Here is a 13521-nt window from a genome sequence, read left to right as displayed (position 1 = left end):
AACATTTTTTTTTTCAAAATTTCATCTTTAAAACTTAATTTCTCAAAAACTATTTGGTGAAACAACTTAAGTGAAAAAATTAAATAAAGAATTGTACGTGCATTTTCTGATTTTTTATATTTTTTTTCTTCCGGCTAATCCAGGAGTAAGAGGGTTAGCACTTAAGTGGCTTTTACTGTAACAAGAAAATGAAAATTTTTCCTTCCGAATAACTTTTTGGTCATTTGGTACCTATTTGATGTGGGAAATGTGCCTAAATATTTTTGGCCAGGTTTTAGACCACTGTGGGTCGTTAAAATTTTCTGCTTGTTAGTCAGTCGTATGGTACTTCACTTTATTTCTAACTGTTATTGCTGTTTTTTTTGCCAACCCGTCCCTTGTGCCCCCCCCAGAAAAAAATCCTGGATCCGCCCCTGCATACATTTGTTTAATTAAGATTTCAAATTCAAATCGATTACACAATTAGATTGAGTAATCGGATTTTATAGGGCTGTTTGTTAATATGTGTTTTGATCTATGCATGTGGCGTCAAAATTTTATTTGACTCTCGTATTAAAAATTTAAACAAATAGGCAAAAATTTTTTAGGTTTTATTTGGGCTTTAATGATCTTTATTTTTGGATGCAATTAATGAAACACTAATTCATCTTTTTGTTACCCTATACGTTTCGCCGGTTTCTTTCCAGCTTTCTCAGGGGATTTTTATTTGATTTTAGTGGTGAAAATTAAATTTTAGTACATTTTTATTATTGTTGTTTGAATTTAAAATTTTAAATAAATAATTTAATAAATTAACATGAAAAACTAAACAAAACACTACAACAAAAACTTAGAGCTATATCACAATTTCTTATCACAGACTTTAATCAAAAGTCTGATAGGAAGAAATCACCAATTTAGAGCGACGCACAATGGGCCCAAAGGACCATTTGCGTCTCAAAAATGGTTTTTATGAAATTTTAATTTTTATTAATTTCTTTACGGAAATGAATCAAGGGAAAGTCAATCTATATGTTTTCATTGAAAATTGATTTTTAAAATGAGTTTCTCTATTACAAAATTGTATCTGAAGTCTCCACTTGAAAATACTTTGTTTGAGTAACAAAATAAAGCAAATCTTCACGATACGTTTTAAAAACTGTATTTGAATAAATTATATAAGTGTTGTATGTCGTTGGAAAGCTTATTTTAACTGCTATTTATATTGCTGATAATAAAAATTTTTAAAAATATAATATTTTTAATTAATATTATTTTTTTCACACAATAAGCTTTTATTTGCAGTTTTTTAATTTCGAATTGAGTTTTAAATGTTTCCGCTGTCTACTTTTTTTTCACAATTTTGTTCTTTGGTTTATGTACTCAAAGATACAAAAAGAATTGGCTGCTTTTATCTGCTTTTGTTTGATAGAGAACGATATATCTGTCGAAAGACATAGTACAAAAAAACGTATTTTGGTGCATCCTGACCTGTTTCAATACATATTTTGAGTTCTATTGATCGCACTATCAAGATTGATGTCTTCAGGCTTTGGGGAAATGACACAGCATCAGTCCTTATATTCAGAATGTGATTTTGTGTTAATTTAGCCTACTCACATTAATTGGAAAACTCGCGATATTTAACCCCTCGGAAACCATATAAAGCCGCGATTTAAAGCTGCCAGACTTTTGAATTCGTTTAAAAACGCATAAGGCTATAAAACTGCATACTCACATTTTGGTTATACCTCCACTCCCAAAATTTCCTGTGGGCTCTTAGACTTAGTATATGCACCCGAAATTGAAAATATTTGTACTATTAGAAAAAGTCTAAGGTAGCAGAAAAATGTTAGAATTTGATATTGTAATTGTTGAAAAAAATTTCATCTTTGCAAAAAGTTACATAGAGGTTTTATTTACTGATTTTAATTTTACTCGAAGATTTTCAAAAGAGCCGTTTAAAGTATTTTACTAAGAAGGATTTTCGAAAAATTGACAACCAGTTTTTTTTGTGATTTTTTTCTCTTTTCCCAAAAACATAGTTTTTCGACTATTTCACTTTGCCTTAAAAACGACTTTATTTAAAATGTGTATAATCAATATTTTTCTTATAATTTTCAAAAAAAAATAGCTTAAATTTCAAATAACGTAACACAAACAAACTACATTGAAATTTATTTTTTCTATACTCATAAAAATAGTTAAGTAATTTTAAGACACGAAAGGAAGGAAACCAGTTTCAAGATACAGATTTTTGAGACGTTGTAGACAAGTCAAAATCGTATTTTTTAGCTTTAAATAAACTTTTTATTATTAAAAAAAAATATTGCCTAAAAAACGGTGTGTCAAATTATTTATAAAACATTTCAGGTAATATTATTCCTAATTTGAGTTAATTATTTCCAGACTCGAAAAAGTTAGAGATTTTTCAAACGCCATAGTCGAGCCAAAATTGTACTTTTTGAACTTTGCCTAGCTTTTTAAAGCTCAAAAATAATTTGCATTAAAAAAAAACTATGCTTTATGATTTCTGATATATTAGAGATTATGTGTTCCAAATTTGGTTTAATTATTTCAGGAGACAAAAAAGTTACAGATATTTTTAAACACCTAAATCAAGCGAAAATCGCACTTTTTCAACTTTGACTAATTTTTAAAAAAAGTAAATTGAATGATTCGTTATATAACAAAGGTAATATATTCCAAATTTGACGCAATTATCATAAAAGACAACAAAGTTACAGATTTTTGAGACGCCTAAGGCCATATGGGCCCACTGTGCGATGTGCAGCGAGCGACATTTTTAAATCCGGAAAACAGGCTCAATTGTGGATCAATTAAGGAGGCGCTCATTTGAGCTACATATAATCTATATCTATAATGTCATTTACTTCGCGTCTGCAAAAAAACTTTTCTTGAAAAAAATAGTTAATTTATCAAAATTGTAGCCAATTTTCATAATGAAACCAAAAAAATTAGCAAGTGAGTAGAATGAATTAATTCCCTAAGCCACTCAATTTTTGAGAGTAAAAAAAAAAACATGATCTTAAATTACTTTTTTGCATATTTCTTGCGACTTTATACATAATTGAATAAATGTTTTTTTGCATTTGTAGGGTGATATTTAGACCTTTCCAAAACCGTTATTAAAAATGAAATTAGTCCATTTTAAGCTGATCTATTACAAAAAAGGTGAAAAACACATTTTATTTTTTTTCTAAAAAAACCATATTTTAATTTTTTTTTTTAAAACTGTTTTTGAAGTAAAAAATTATGATCTTTTCAATAAAAATAGTTTCGTGATGCGATGGTTTTTTCACTTTTAAGCTGTTTTTTTGCAATTTTTTATTTTGATGATTCAAATTTTTACATAAAACGATAATGAGGCTCGGCACGAGTACGATAACTTAGGCGACAAGAATTGATAACGGTATTTTGTAGAGGAGTTCAATACAATTATTTTTTACTATCGGAGGAGGGGTCTATCTCCTCTGGTTTAGGCGGGAGGGGCAATTTTCTAAAATATGACGTAAAATACTAAAAAAATTATTAAAAATCAACGGCAATACTTACAGTTATAACTGATATCTTTCTGAAAAGCCAGAATTGTACACTTAATTCTAGTTTTTAAATCAAATTTTTCAATTAATTTTTCTCGAAATAATCAACTTCAAAGTCAAAATTTGGGGGAAAAAGTTTTTAAAAAACACATTAAATACTATTTTTGCCAAGACTGCCATTTTAAATATGAAATTAATCAATGAAATAAACTGCCTCAATCAATTTCTTATCAAATACTGTAAACCAGATGCTTCTATACCTTCTAGTTTTTGAGAAATTTTTTTTTTTTTTTTTTTTTTTTTTTTTTTTGTCCGTGGGTAGGTGTTGAAATCTTCAAAAGATTCTATGAGGACCGGAAAACGCGAGCTCATAGATATGTGGGACTCTTAACCACTAAAACCACCTCCTCCTCCCGATTGCAACTAAGTTCAGATGGAACTTATCTAGCAATTTATCTTTCTCGAAGTTAAGTTACGTGTTGTAGGTAACTTTCCGATGAAAGTTCCTACTGATGATATTTAAAAATAAATAAATAACTTTTGTTTTAAATGAAATCATTAAGTAATGGTTTAAATTTTTGTTATCAAAAAAATATTTTAAAGGAAGTTAAATAAATATTACATTACATTACATATTAATCTAATCCGAAGATAAATCTACGGACTAGACACACACTACATTTAAATTTATATTAATCAATGCCGATATTTTTGAGAAAATTGAAAATAAGAAAATTATCTTTTTATCAGATTTTCATTTTTTTTTTGACTATTTTCGCCAATATTAACAGCTTTTTAAATTAAAAGTATCATGCCTGTCCCCCTTCGCGGGCTCTGAGGATTTTAACTTCCTTTTTGGGTCCTCTGTCCCGCTTCTCTTAGGCAATTTAAAATGGGGTTTTTTTTTTTTATAAAAATGGTAAAGGTATGAAGTTCAAGGCGTATCAAAGTGAGATGGGTAAGAGGGGGCATGCTGCCCCCCTGCAACCCCCCTGTCTGGGCACACTATAGGATTTGGGGTGGGGTCAAGGTTGGGTTTTGGGTAAGTACAAAGTTTATTTTGGATTCGAAAAAAACTTTTAAATTCTGAAGAAAATTTGCCTACACCCAAACTTGCACCCACCCCAAATCCTATAATAGTGAGCCCAGGCAGGGGGGTTGCAGGGGGGCATATATTACCTTGTTTAGTATACATATGTGTTGTGTACTGTGCATCGAAACATCAAGTTTTCAAATGTTAATTTTAAGATTTTTTTTAACATTACTTTTTTACTTTTTTTTTGCTTTTGTTTTTCGATGTAGGTTTGATAACCAAAGAAACTGGAAAGAAGAATGAATGCAAATAAATACGCACAATTTTTTAACGATTGGGCACCCACGTTTTAAGAACCAAATTTTTTTTTAACGAATGCAAAATGCAAGTTTTCTTAAACAGCTATTTATGATCAGTTTAAAATGCAGTTATCTTTATCAAAAAGTGAACTAACAAGACAAACATAAAGTCCTTAAGTCCGATATTTGTTTTGCTAATCCAACTTTTCAATATAGAACATTTTTATGTAAACGGATTTATCTTACATAAATCAAACATCTACAAATTAAGTGAACTCTAACCTTCTTCTTTAAATCAAATTTTTTAGAACGCGATTAAGATAACAACGTTTCACAACTTTGAAATACAAAGAAAACAAACTTTCTAATATTTTTATTACAAATACTGGTCAATATCCATAAAAATTGATAAAAAATATTATGTCATTATAATTCTCAGGTATAACTGGGAACATAACAAATCTCTTCTTTTTACTTCATAATAAAATCTATCAGAGCTTAAATATTGCAAACTAGTTAAAAACTCAAACATTCTCGCTGCTTACCTTTTGTATCATCATCGTTAACAGATAATAATAAATCCTTTGCCCAACATATGGTCATATGACTTCTTCATCGCCATAAAAGCCATTTATATGTAGATATATCTGCTTGCAACAGTTTTTGTATCTCAACGTATATAGTAAATGTTGAAATACAAATTTCCTCCTTCAAAAATCAAATATGTAACTGTGAGCATAGAAACAAAAGAAAAATGCTTCATAAATTTACGCATATAGTAAGTTAACATTTTACCACCCACTCACATTATGCCCTCGGTTTACAATACCTACAACAATCAAAAGCATGCGTTGAGATGTTCTACTAAGGATTTGTTGTACTCTTTTTTTTTGCAACCAATCACAAGTCCGAATAGTCCATTGATGGGAAGCTTTTATTAAGTATAAAAGCGAGTCCTTTGGCATTGTAAGTCACACAAAACGTTCACAACTCATCGAGTACAAGTGTATTCACAAAGCAAAATAAAAATACAAAGAATTTTAAATAAATTTTTGAAGTTTAAAAACAGTTATAACAGAAATTCTCTCCATATACAAGGTGAGTATTTTTTTTTTTTTAGTTTGGTTTAGTTTATTATTTAAAAAGTGTAACAAGTTATATAAAGTTAATATTAATGGTGAATTTAACCGCGTTCATTCGCTATGTAATAATTTGTGAGATAGTACCTAATTTGCAGATATTTTTCGGTCTACTTATTTTAAATAAATACAAAGATTAATAGTCAAGAGGTTTAGAGAAAAAGATTCAAATACCTCGAGAGTGACTTGTGTTTTGCAAATTTTGCCATTTTTCAAATGAAATTTTTAAAAAACTGATAAAAGTAGGTACATACATACCAAAATCAGGCAGTTCGCAATTTTTACTTGAGAAAATCATTTCATTAGTTATGGTTCTGTTTGGTTTCAAACTTTCTGAAGCTAATTTTTTAAATGTTGCAAGGCTTTTATTTAAGTGTCCTTCGAATTCTATAGAATCTGCAAAATAATTCTAAAACTAGAAAATCATGCGATACATCGGATTATGTTCTTTCTACGGTTTTTGAAAAAAAAAAAAAAAAACCGTTCAAACTATAAAAGCTTATATAGAGTTCTTATTATAAAAGTTTTTTTTTAAAAAAACGTAGGGTTTTTAGCAGAATTCTGCCATGAAAATCAGCATATGAAAACTTTGTTCGGTCACCCATATGTTAAATTTTTTCAACATTTGGAACATCAACTCAAATGATTAATGCCTTGAATTTATTACTTAAAAACCTGAAGACATTTATTTCGGTAAATTTTATTTGTTCCGAAGCAATTGAAATTGGAAGTAGTTTTAATGCTAGTTCTAGCTTCATTATATCAAAATATATATCTGCCTTTCAGTATTGTGAATAGTAGTTGTTTAACATTTCAACCCCTTTGAAGTTTTTTAAGAAAGCTTACTTACGTTATTTAGCCTTTTTTTATGAATCAGTATCGTATAACACTACACCCATGGCACCAGTGCATATTTAAAAGCATTATTTTCTGTATAATTTTGATAAATACTAGCATTTTGGACAGGGTTAGAAGCAACTTGTTTTTTCCGCATTTTCAACGTTTTTTAATGCATTTTATAGAATTCGGTTGTTTGATTTTTTAAATTTTTATTCCATTTTATCATTTTTTTGACATCAAGATTGACAATTGAACTTGTCAACAAATTATTGGTGAAAACACCTTTGTAAAACATTATTCTGTTAACTATAACAGTTTACACATCTAATGAAAACGGAGATTCTTTCATGCTTTTCAACTTCAAAACGTACAAACTTCTAGTTTTTTTTTTTTTTTTTGTTCATGTCAAAAAATTATCAGTAATAGTTTTTTTTTTTTATAAGGTTCTTCTTTTAATTCCATTTATCACTGAAGCCATTATTATACGTATTTTCTTGACATTTTTGTAATAGGTATATGATGAAAATCCTAATCTTATCTAATCCTATTTATTTGGTAATGTTGACGTCATAATAAATAGTTTGATTTTTATTTGGATATAAAGCAATTAAATCTGACAGTGAAACTATTGTAATCTTTTATTTATTTAAGTTGAATATTACAACTAATTTAGATTTTAACTATTCATATCAATCAAAAAATGAGCTACATACCAGTTAGTATTGTTTCAACATGGAAACACAGTTTTTAATCAAGGAAATTCATTTCACCGAACTCAAAGAAAATCAAACATAGAGTAGGAAATTTTATTTATCTGTTTTTTGCTTTAAACATGGCTAATCTTCCATTGCAAAGTTCTCTAAATTTAAGTTCAGGTTTTTTTTTTTACAGCAGACAGTACGAAAATTAAAAAAATCTAGGTTCATGACTTGATCAATGCTTAAGAATTTGTGGGCATGATAGACGATTTTTGTTTTGTATTTCGAAAACATCATTCAACATAATGTCTTCATAAATATTTATGTAATATTTCTGATATATTCCATTTGGAATATAAATTTTCTTCCTTGTGAACTATTTCCTTCTTATTGTTTATGTCTTAATTTTTGATTTCATCGGAACCAACACTATTTTTGCATTCGAAAAAACTACAACAAAAACAAATTGTTGTACTTACATCTGTAGATGAATGAATTTGCAAAAAGCCGATATTCTACAAAAATGATAAATTAAAAGGCTCATAAACCTTTTCACCAATTAATGTTATTAAACATTATGAGCGCTCATTAAATTTACAACCCCACTTAAATTATAATCGTTATCTCCGAAAAAAACTTTAAGAGCCGTTTATGAGCGTTGGAAGAATATCGACTTAAGTCTATAAAAAATAGCAGAGGCTGTGATCTCAATTGTTTTACTATTCTCTTTAGCTCTACATAAAAAGTTTCAGAATCTAAATAAATTATTCACATTATTATGAATTCAGGTGATTCATGTTGAACAATTAAAGAGAATATGATATCCCAACTAACATTTCAGCTTCGGTTAAGGTATTAAAAAAGCTACATTTCAGCTACTTTTAAACTTTAGTAAGGTTGTTGGGCATGGAAAAAGGAGAACGTTATACAAGTTTGACTCTCTATAAGGATCTTAAACGAAGCTTTACCGAAGCTCTACCGAAGCTCTACCGATTGAGATTTGACAGATAGCTTCGGAACAGCTTGTATAGCTCTTTTACATGTCTTATCGAAATTAAAAAAAAAAAGAATTCTTTTTTAGCAGGTTTTAAATCATGAATTTTATCTTTTGACCTGATATTATATATAACATTCCATTAGTATTTAAGTTTATCTATTAATAATAATTTGAAAAGTATATAATTTTTTTACAACACCCAGGAATCGAACTTCGTATCTGCTTGGAAGTAGTCCATCACTCTACCCACTCGGCCATCCTAGTCTATTCATTAATGAAATCAAAAACTTAATCAGTTCAAATAGCAGAAATGTCAAAGAAAAAAATGTCCGAGCTAGATTATTCAATATCAAAACCAAAAATCAAATAAAAACTTGGTAATTTCTGTAAAGCCTCTATAAATTCACTAAGCAGGCTTATCCGAAAAACAAGCTTTCTTCGTTTAAGTTTCTTTAACAGTATTTAAACAACTTATTAGAATTTGTTAAACAAGTCCGAACTTCTATAAGCGATTAAATTCCGAAGCAAGCTCAATACAAGCTGTATGCAAAGCAGAACCTGCGAGACCTCAATTTATAGAAGCTGTTGTGCTAGTTGGGATAAATTAGAGAACTAAAAATACAATTTCGCACTATTTCAAAATTCTCCTAATTATGTTTCGAAAACTGAAACATCGCACTCACAACTCTTGCCAAAAAAATTATAAACAACTCCCTCTTGCTTAGTTGTTAATTTAATTTTCTCCACCTTCCGTTGAAATTTGCAACAAAACTATAAATACAAACCCAAGTTACTTTCCGATATTTTGAAATTAATGAACATCCTTTCGGGCACGATATTATGTGTTGTTCTGCTATTATGTCAACCATAAATAATCTGTACTTGCTACCTGTTGGAAGGAGTACATTTTAACACATTCCGTGCGTATATTCCACGCAAAGAAAAAAAAAATCACTAAATCAATGAGTTATCATCATCCTTTCGTAAACACATTAAAAATCCTCTCACTAATTACATCCACATGAATTTTGTGGTCAATTTTGAAAATTGCAATGGTAAAGACTCCATTCTCGTATATAAATCCTTCAACAAGCTGCATATGCTGCAAACATAGATTTTCAGCTCAATGATGTTTTGGGCCATAGTCTATTATTATTTGCATTAACCTTCGCTTCATTTTCATTGTCCTCCCCCTCAATCTCCCACACACACACACACAAACACAAAAATTTTGCGTTGCATCAGAATTCTATCTATACTGCATAGTATCTATATGTACCTTACCTATATATCCAAAGGCTCTTTATCTTTGAATATCCCATAGCCAGGTATCTCCATTTACAAGTTGATTCTGTTTCGTTGCCGGTGTTGCTTGCGAAAATTAATATTGATGTCCTGTGTAAATTTACACTCGCTGCAATCATCTATCATTAGGGAGGTAATCTGTTGCGCCTTCTTCTTCGTCGTCGTCTATTTTCCCAGGAAATTCGAAAAACAGTTTACTTCAAGGCTTTAGCTATGTAGGTATTTATGCTCTTTTATCTTTTTGTCCTCATCATCACATACGGATAAGACATCAATGCCTTGACAAAGAAATGGCTCTCAATTTGAATTCATGACCAGCTATAAGAGGTAAAGTAAAAAAAGTAAAAGTATTCCAAGGATCCTTGATATAGTTGTTATTGGCACATGATAGAAAGGATATTCTTCCAATAGAGTAATGGATAAAAATTGCCATGGAAAGAGTTACTATATTTTAAATGACATCCTTACACGTTTTATACTGATGGATATGCCAGAGAACATACAAAGTCATATTGTTTACTCCCGTGCATAATCTTTCAGATTACAGCTTATGCAATTTACTAAGGGAATCTTTTGTTCTATCCCTGCTGGTTAATATGCCTGTTGGGGAGGATATATGCTTTTAATCAAATTTATTTCAATTTTTGTCATACTTTTTTTGTATAAGACTTGTAAGTCAACAGTTATAAGGATGTAGGTGTTTATGACTAGGTACCTACATCATATAAGCTCGTTGACAAGTCAACGATATCGTTAAGTAGGATTTGGTTATTTTTCCTCCAGCAGGATATACGTAATGTATAAAAAGTGGTAGCTGGATCCTTTAAGGGTTGCACTCCTTTTCTTTGAATAACGATACCTAAAGTACTCACGTATAAAAAATCCCACCAACTTAACCTCATAATAATTGGATTTGTTGAAGAACAAAGATGGATCAGTTGTGTATTTTTCTATGAAGACTAAAAAAAAAAAAAAATAATTGCACACAAAACTATGATATCCTTGTGGTCGATAACAAATGATGTTCGGTGTATCTTTGTATAATATTCAATACTTGGAATATTTATGGATTTGTTTAAAAAAGGAGATTGAATATTGCATAAAGTTACCGCATTGAGTAAAAATTAAAAAGTGTGCAATACCTTTGGGAACAAAAAGTTCTTTGGTTGTTGCCCTTTAGCTTAGCTGTTGGTTTAAGTATTTTAATATACTTTTTGCAATGTAAACTTTACTTCTGGTGATGACTTGAAGTGCAAAGTGAATTCAAAATAATTGAAATTCTTGGGCTTTTAAAAAAAGAACACGATAAAAAGATTTAATTAATATTTCGTTTTTTTTTTTTTTGTTGAGAATATTTTAGTTTAATACAATGGCGTCTAAAAGGGGTAAGACTGGTAGAGGTTTATAAAGACAGGCCTTAACAAAAATTAAAAAGCACATCTTTACAAATCAGTAAACTTGAACAGTATTTTTAAATCCTATCTGAAAAAATGAACAACAATATAATTTTTTACTAACGACCTTATTTCTGTTTGTTTTATTTCCATAGATGTCATCCCATATTATTGCAACACTCATCATCTCCTCCGTGCTCTTGGCCATTTTTGGAATGGGACAAACTTCAAGCGTTTCCATGGCTCCACTTTGTGAACCTGGTATTATTGATGAAATGCCACAACACATCAAGAAAGTGTGTCTTGCTTTGGAAAACTCTGATCAATTGTCAAGTGCGTTGAGGGCTTACATCAAGAATGAAGCTGCTGGTAAGTTTAATATTTACTTAGGTATAAAGAAGTTACATTTTACTAAAATATTTTTATTTTTTTAATTTTTCTTTAAAAGCTCTCATGTCAAAAACTGATGATCTTGTCCCATTGAACTATGGCAAGCGAACAGATGTGGATCATGTGTTTTTGCGATTCGGCAAAAGGCGTTAAGCTTATATAAAACAAACAAACAAAAAAGGAGAAAAATGTTAAATGACTGTTTAAAAGATTTTTGCAAAAATGTATTTCCTCTAAGCCTGATAAAATGAGAAAAAATCACAAAAAAAAAATACAAAAAAAAAAAAAAAATGTTTTTATCAAAAAAAAAAAAAAATTATTATTTTTTTTTGAGAATGCAGCACACACACACAAAAATTCAAACACATGTTATAAATTGATCTCTTTTTTTTCTGAATTTACTGTATAATTGATTTTGTTGGACTTAAAATAAAATTATTTATTAATGTAAATTTTGTAATATATTTAATGATAATAAATTAATAAAAAAATCCTCTAAGTTGGTTGCAGTATATAAAATTGTTGTTTCTTGTTATAATTCATTTTTAATTACATATTTCATTAAAGCATAATTTCATATACACATCGTCGTCGGCGGAAAGCAAAATTGTTCTAAATCCACTTTTTACCGAAAATGAGATAATGATGTAGTTTAACTAATTTGAGGTGCTCTTTCCGAATTTGAAAAGCGTTTTTGTTCAAAAAAATTTCTAAAGTAGATAATATAATTTAATGGCACATAGAACAATAAAAACATGTACCTAAGAAGCTTTCTGAAAATGAGAATCGAGTGTTCTTAATTGTTCTAAGTCCCATCACATTTTGTTCTAAGTCCACTTTTTTTTTAAGGAAAGTGCGTACTTGTATAGGAATTGTTCTATGTCCAATTTTGGGTTTTAAATTAAAAAAAAAAGAAATTAAAAATAGTATGTATTTAATAATGAAGTAAGTTTGTATGGTTTCTTCAAAAGGAAAGAACAAACTTTATAAAAAAACATAACTTGAATTATTACCGACGAGCAAAAAAATATCGCTTTCAATCAATTTAAATCTTAAAAATCGTCCCCTGTAAAAATTTGCTTTTTGTGACTTAGAACAATTTTGCTTTCCGCCGACGATATGTAGTTCCACATGATAAAAGTAAAGTAGGTATGGGAACACGAGTTCCGCCATAAAAAAAAAACGCGTAAGTTTCTATAAAGTTTAACTAATGCTAACAACTGTAGCTTCTTTAAGGCTTTATAAAAGCAAAATTTGTAGGGCGGGGACTATGCTAAAAGCCGTTTTATTTAACATTATTTCATTCACTTTTTTTGTAAAATGTGTAAAGATAAAATAGGGTAGAGTCGCCAGTAGCCAGCCTCATAAGGATATTGCATTTATTAAATGGAAAGCCAGTTTAATAAATAAACAAATAACAATAGAATTTTAATCTTATCAAAAACTTTGTTATGTTATATTTCTCTCAAATAAAATTCTATTTAAAGCACAGAAACGTCAAATATTTACATTTTGAAATAATTTTATTGAAGTAATGTTGTACTTTGTTTATTTCTTTTTAGTGGAATTAAAAAAAAGTTAATAATTGTTCCAAAAAATAATTTATTCAAGAATAATCCGTTTTTCCTTTTACCAGCCTTTGTTTCTTATTTTCGGCCATCTAGTTTCCCATCTTCGATTACGGACTTAATTATGTAAAGCTTAAATAAATTAAATGTTTTTAACTTCAATTTTTGTTTTTTTTTTTTAAGAATTTAAAAACAATAATGAATGTTAATATGTAAGTAGTAACATCAAAGGATTAAAATTTTTTTTTTATTTTTTTAAACTTTTATCAATAAAAAGAGCCGAATATGTTTTATTTCCGGCCACTCAAAATTAATA

At 29.0% G+C, this 13521-nt stretch overlaps 2 protein-coding genes across 4 annotated transcripts in view; one reads left to right on the top strand and one right to left on the bottom strand.

Annotated features, from left to right (window-relative positions):
* The window catches only part of LOC129913035 (GRIP and coiled-coil domain-containing protein 2), a 64144-nt gene extending 58178 nt beyond the window's left edge, over nucleotides 1-5966 (bottom strand). Inside the window, exons 1-2 of one of the 3 annotated variants that reach the window (XM_055991386.1) lie at nucleotides 5673-5966; nucleotides 5420-5603 (exon numbers count right to left, since the gene is read on the bottom strand). In XM_055991386.1, the coding sequence (XP_055847361.1) occupies nucleotides 5420-5434 (15 nt within the window). In that variant the 5' untranslated portion in view covers nucleotides 5435-5603; nucleotides 5673-5966. Of the gene's footprint in view, nucleotides 1-5419; nucleotides 5632-5672 lie in introns of all 3 variants that reach the window. The other 2 variants (XM_055991387.1, XM_055991385.1) reach the window with 2 other exon arrangements.
* Nucleotides 5839-11924, top strand: LOC129913039 (dromyosuppressin). Its single transcript, XM_055991390.1, has 3 exons — nucleotides 5839-5972; nucleotides 11403-11616; nucleotides 11696-11924. Exons 2-3 carry the CDS (start codon nucleotides 11403-11405, stop codon nucleotides 11788-11790), a joined length of 309 nt encoding a protein of 102 aa, XP_055847365.1. The 5' UTR covers nucleotides 5839-5972; the 3' UTR covers nucleotides 11791-11924.
* Nucleotides 11925-13521: the final 1597 nt, after the last annotated feature.

Source organism: Episyrphus balteatus, chromosome 3, assembly GCF_945859705.1.
Source record: "Episyrphus balteatus chromosome 3, idEpiBalt1.1, whole genome shotgun sequence".
In the NCBI taxonomy this organism is placed as follows: Eukaryota; Metazoa; Arthropoda; class Insecta; order Diptera; family Syrphidae; genus Episyrphus; species Episyrphus balteatus.
Note: the sequence above shows the minus strand (reverse complement) of the source record. Positions and strands in the feature narration are given on the sequence as shown.

Excerpts from the sequence above, each read along its gene's own strand:
- LOC129913039 (XM_055991390.1), top strand. The coding sequence starts at position 11,403 with ATGTCATCCCATATTATTGCAACACTCATCATCTCCTCCGTGCTCTTG. Across the intron at positions 11,617-11,695 it reads CATCAAGAATGAAGCTGCTG|CTCTCATGTCAAAAACTGAT; the intron begins GTAAGTTTAATA and ends TTTCTTTAAAAG.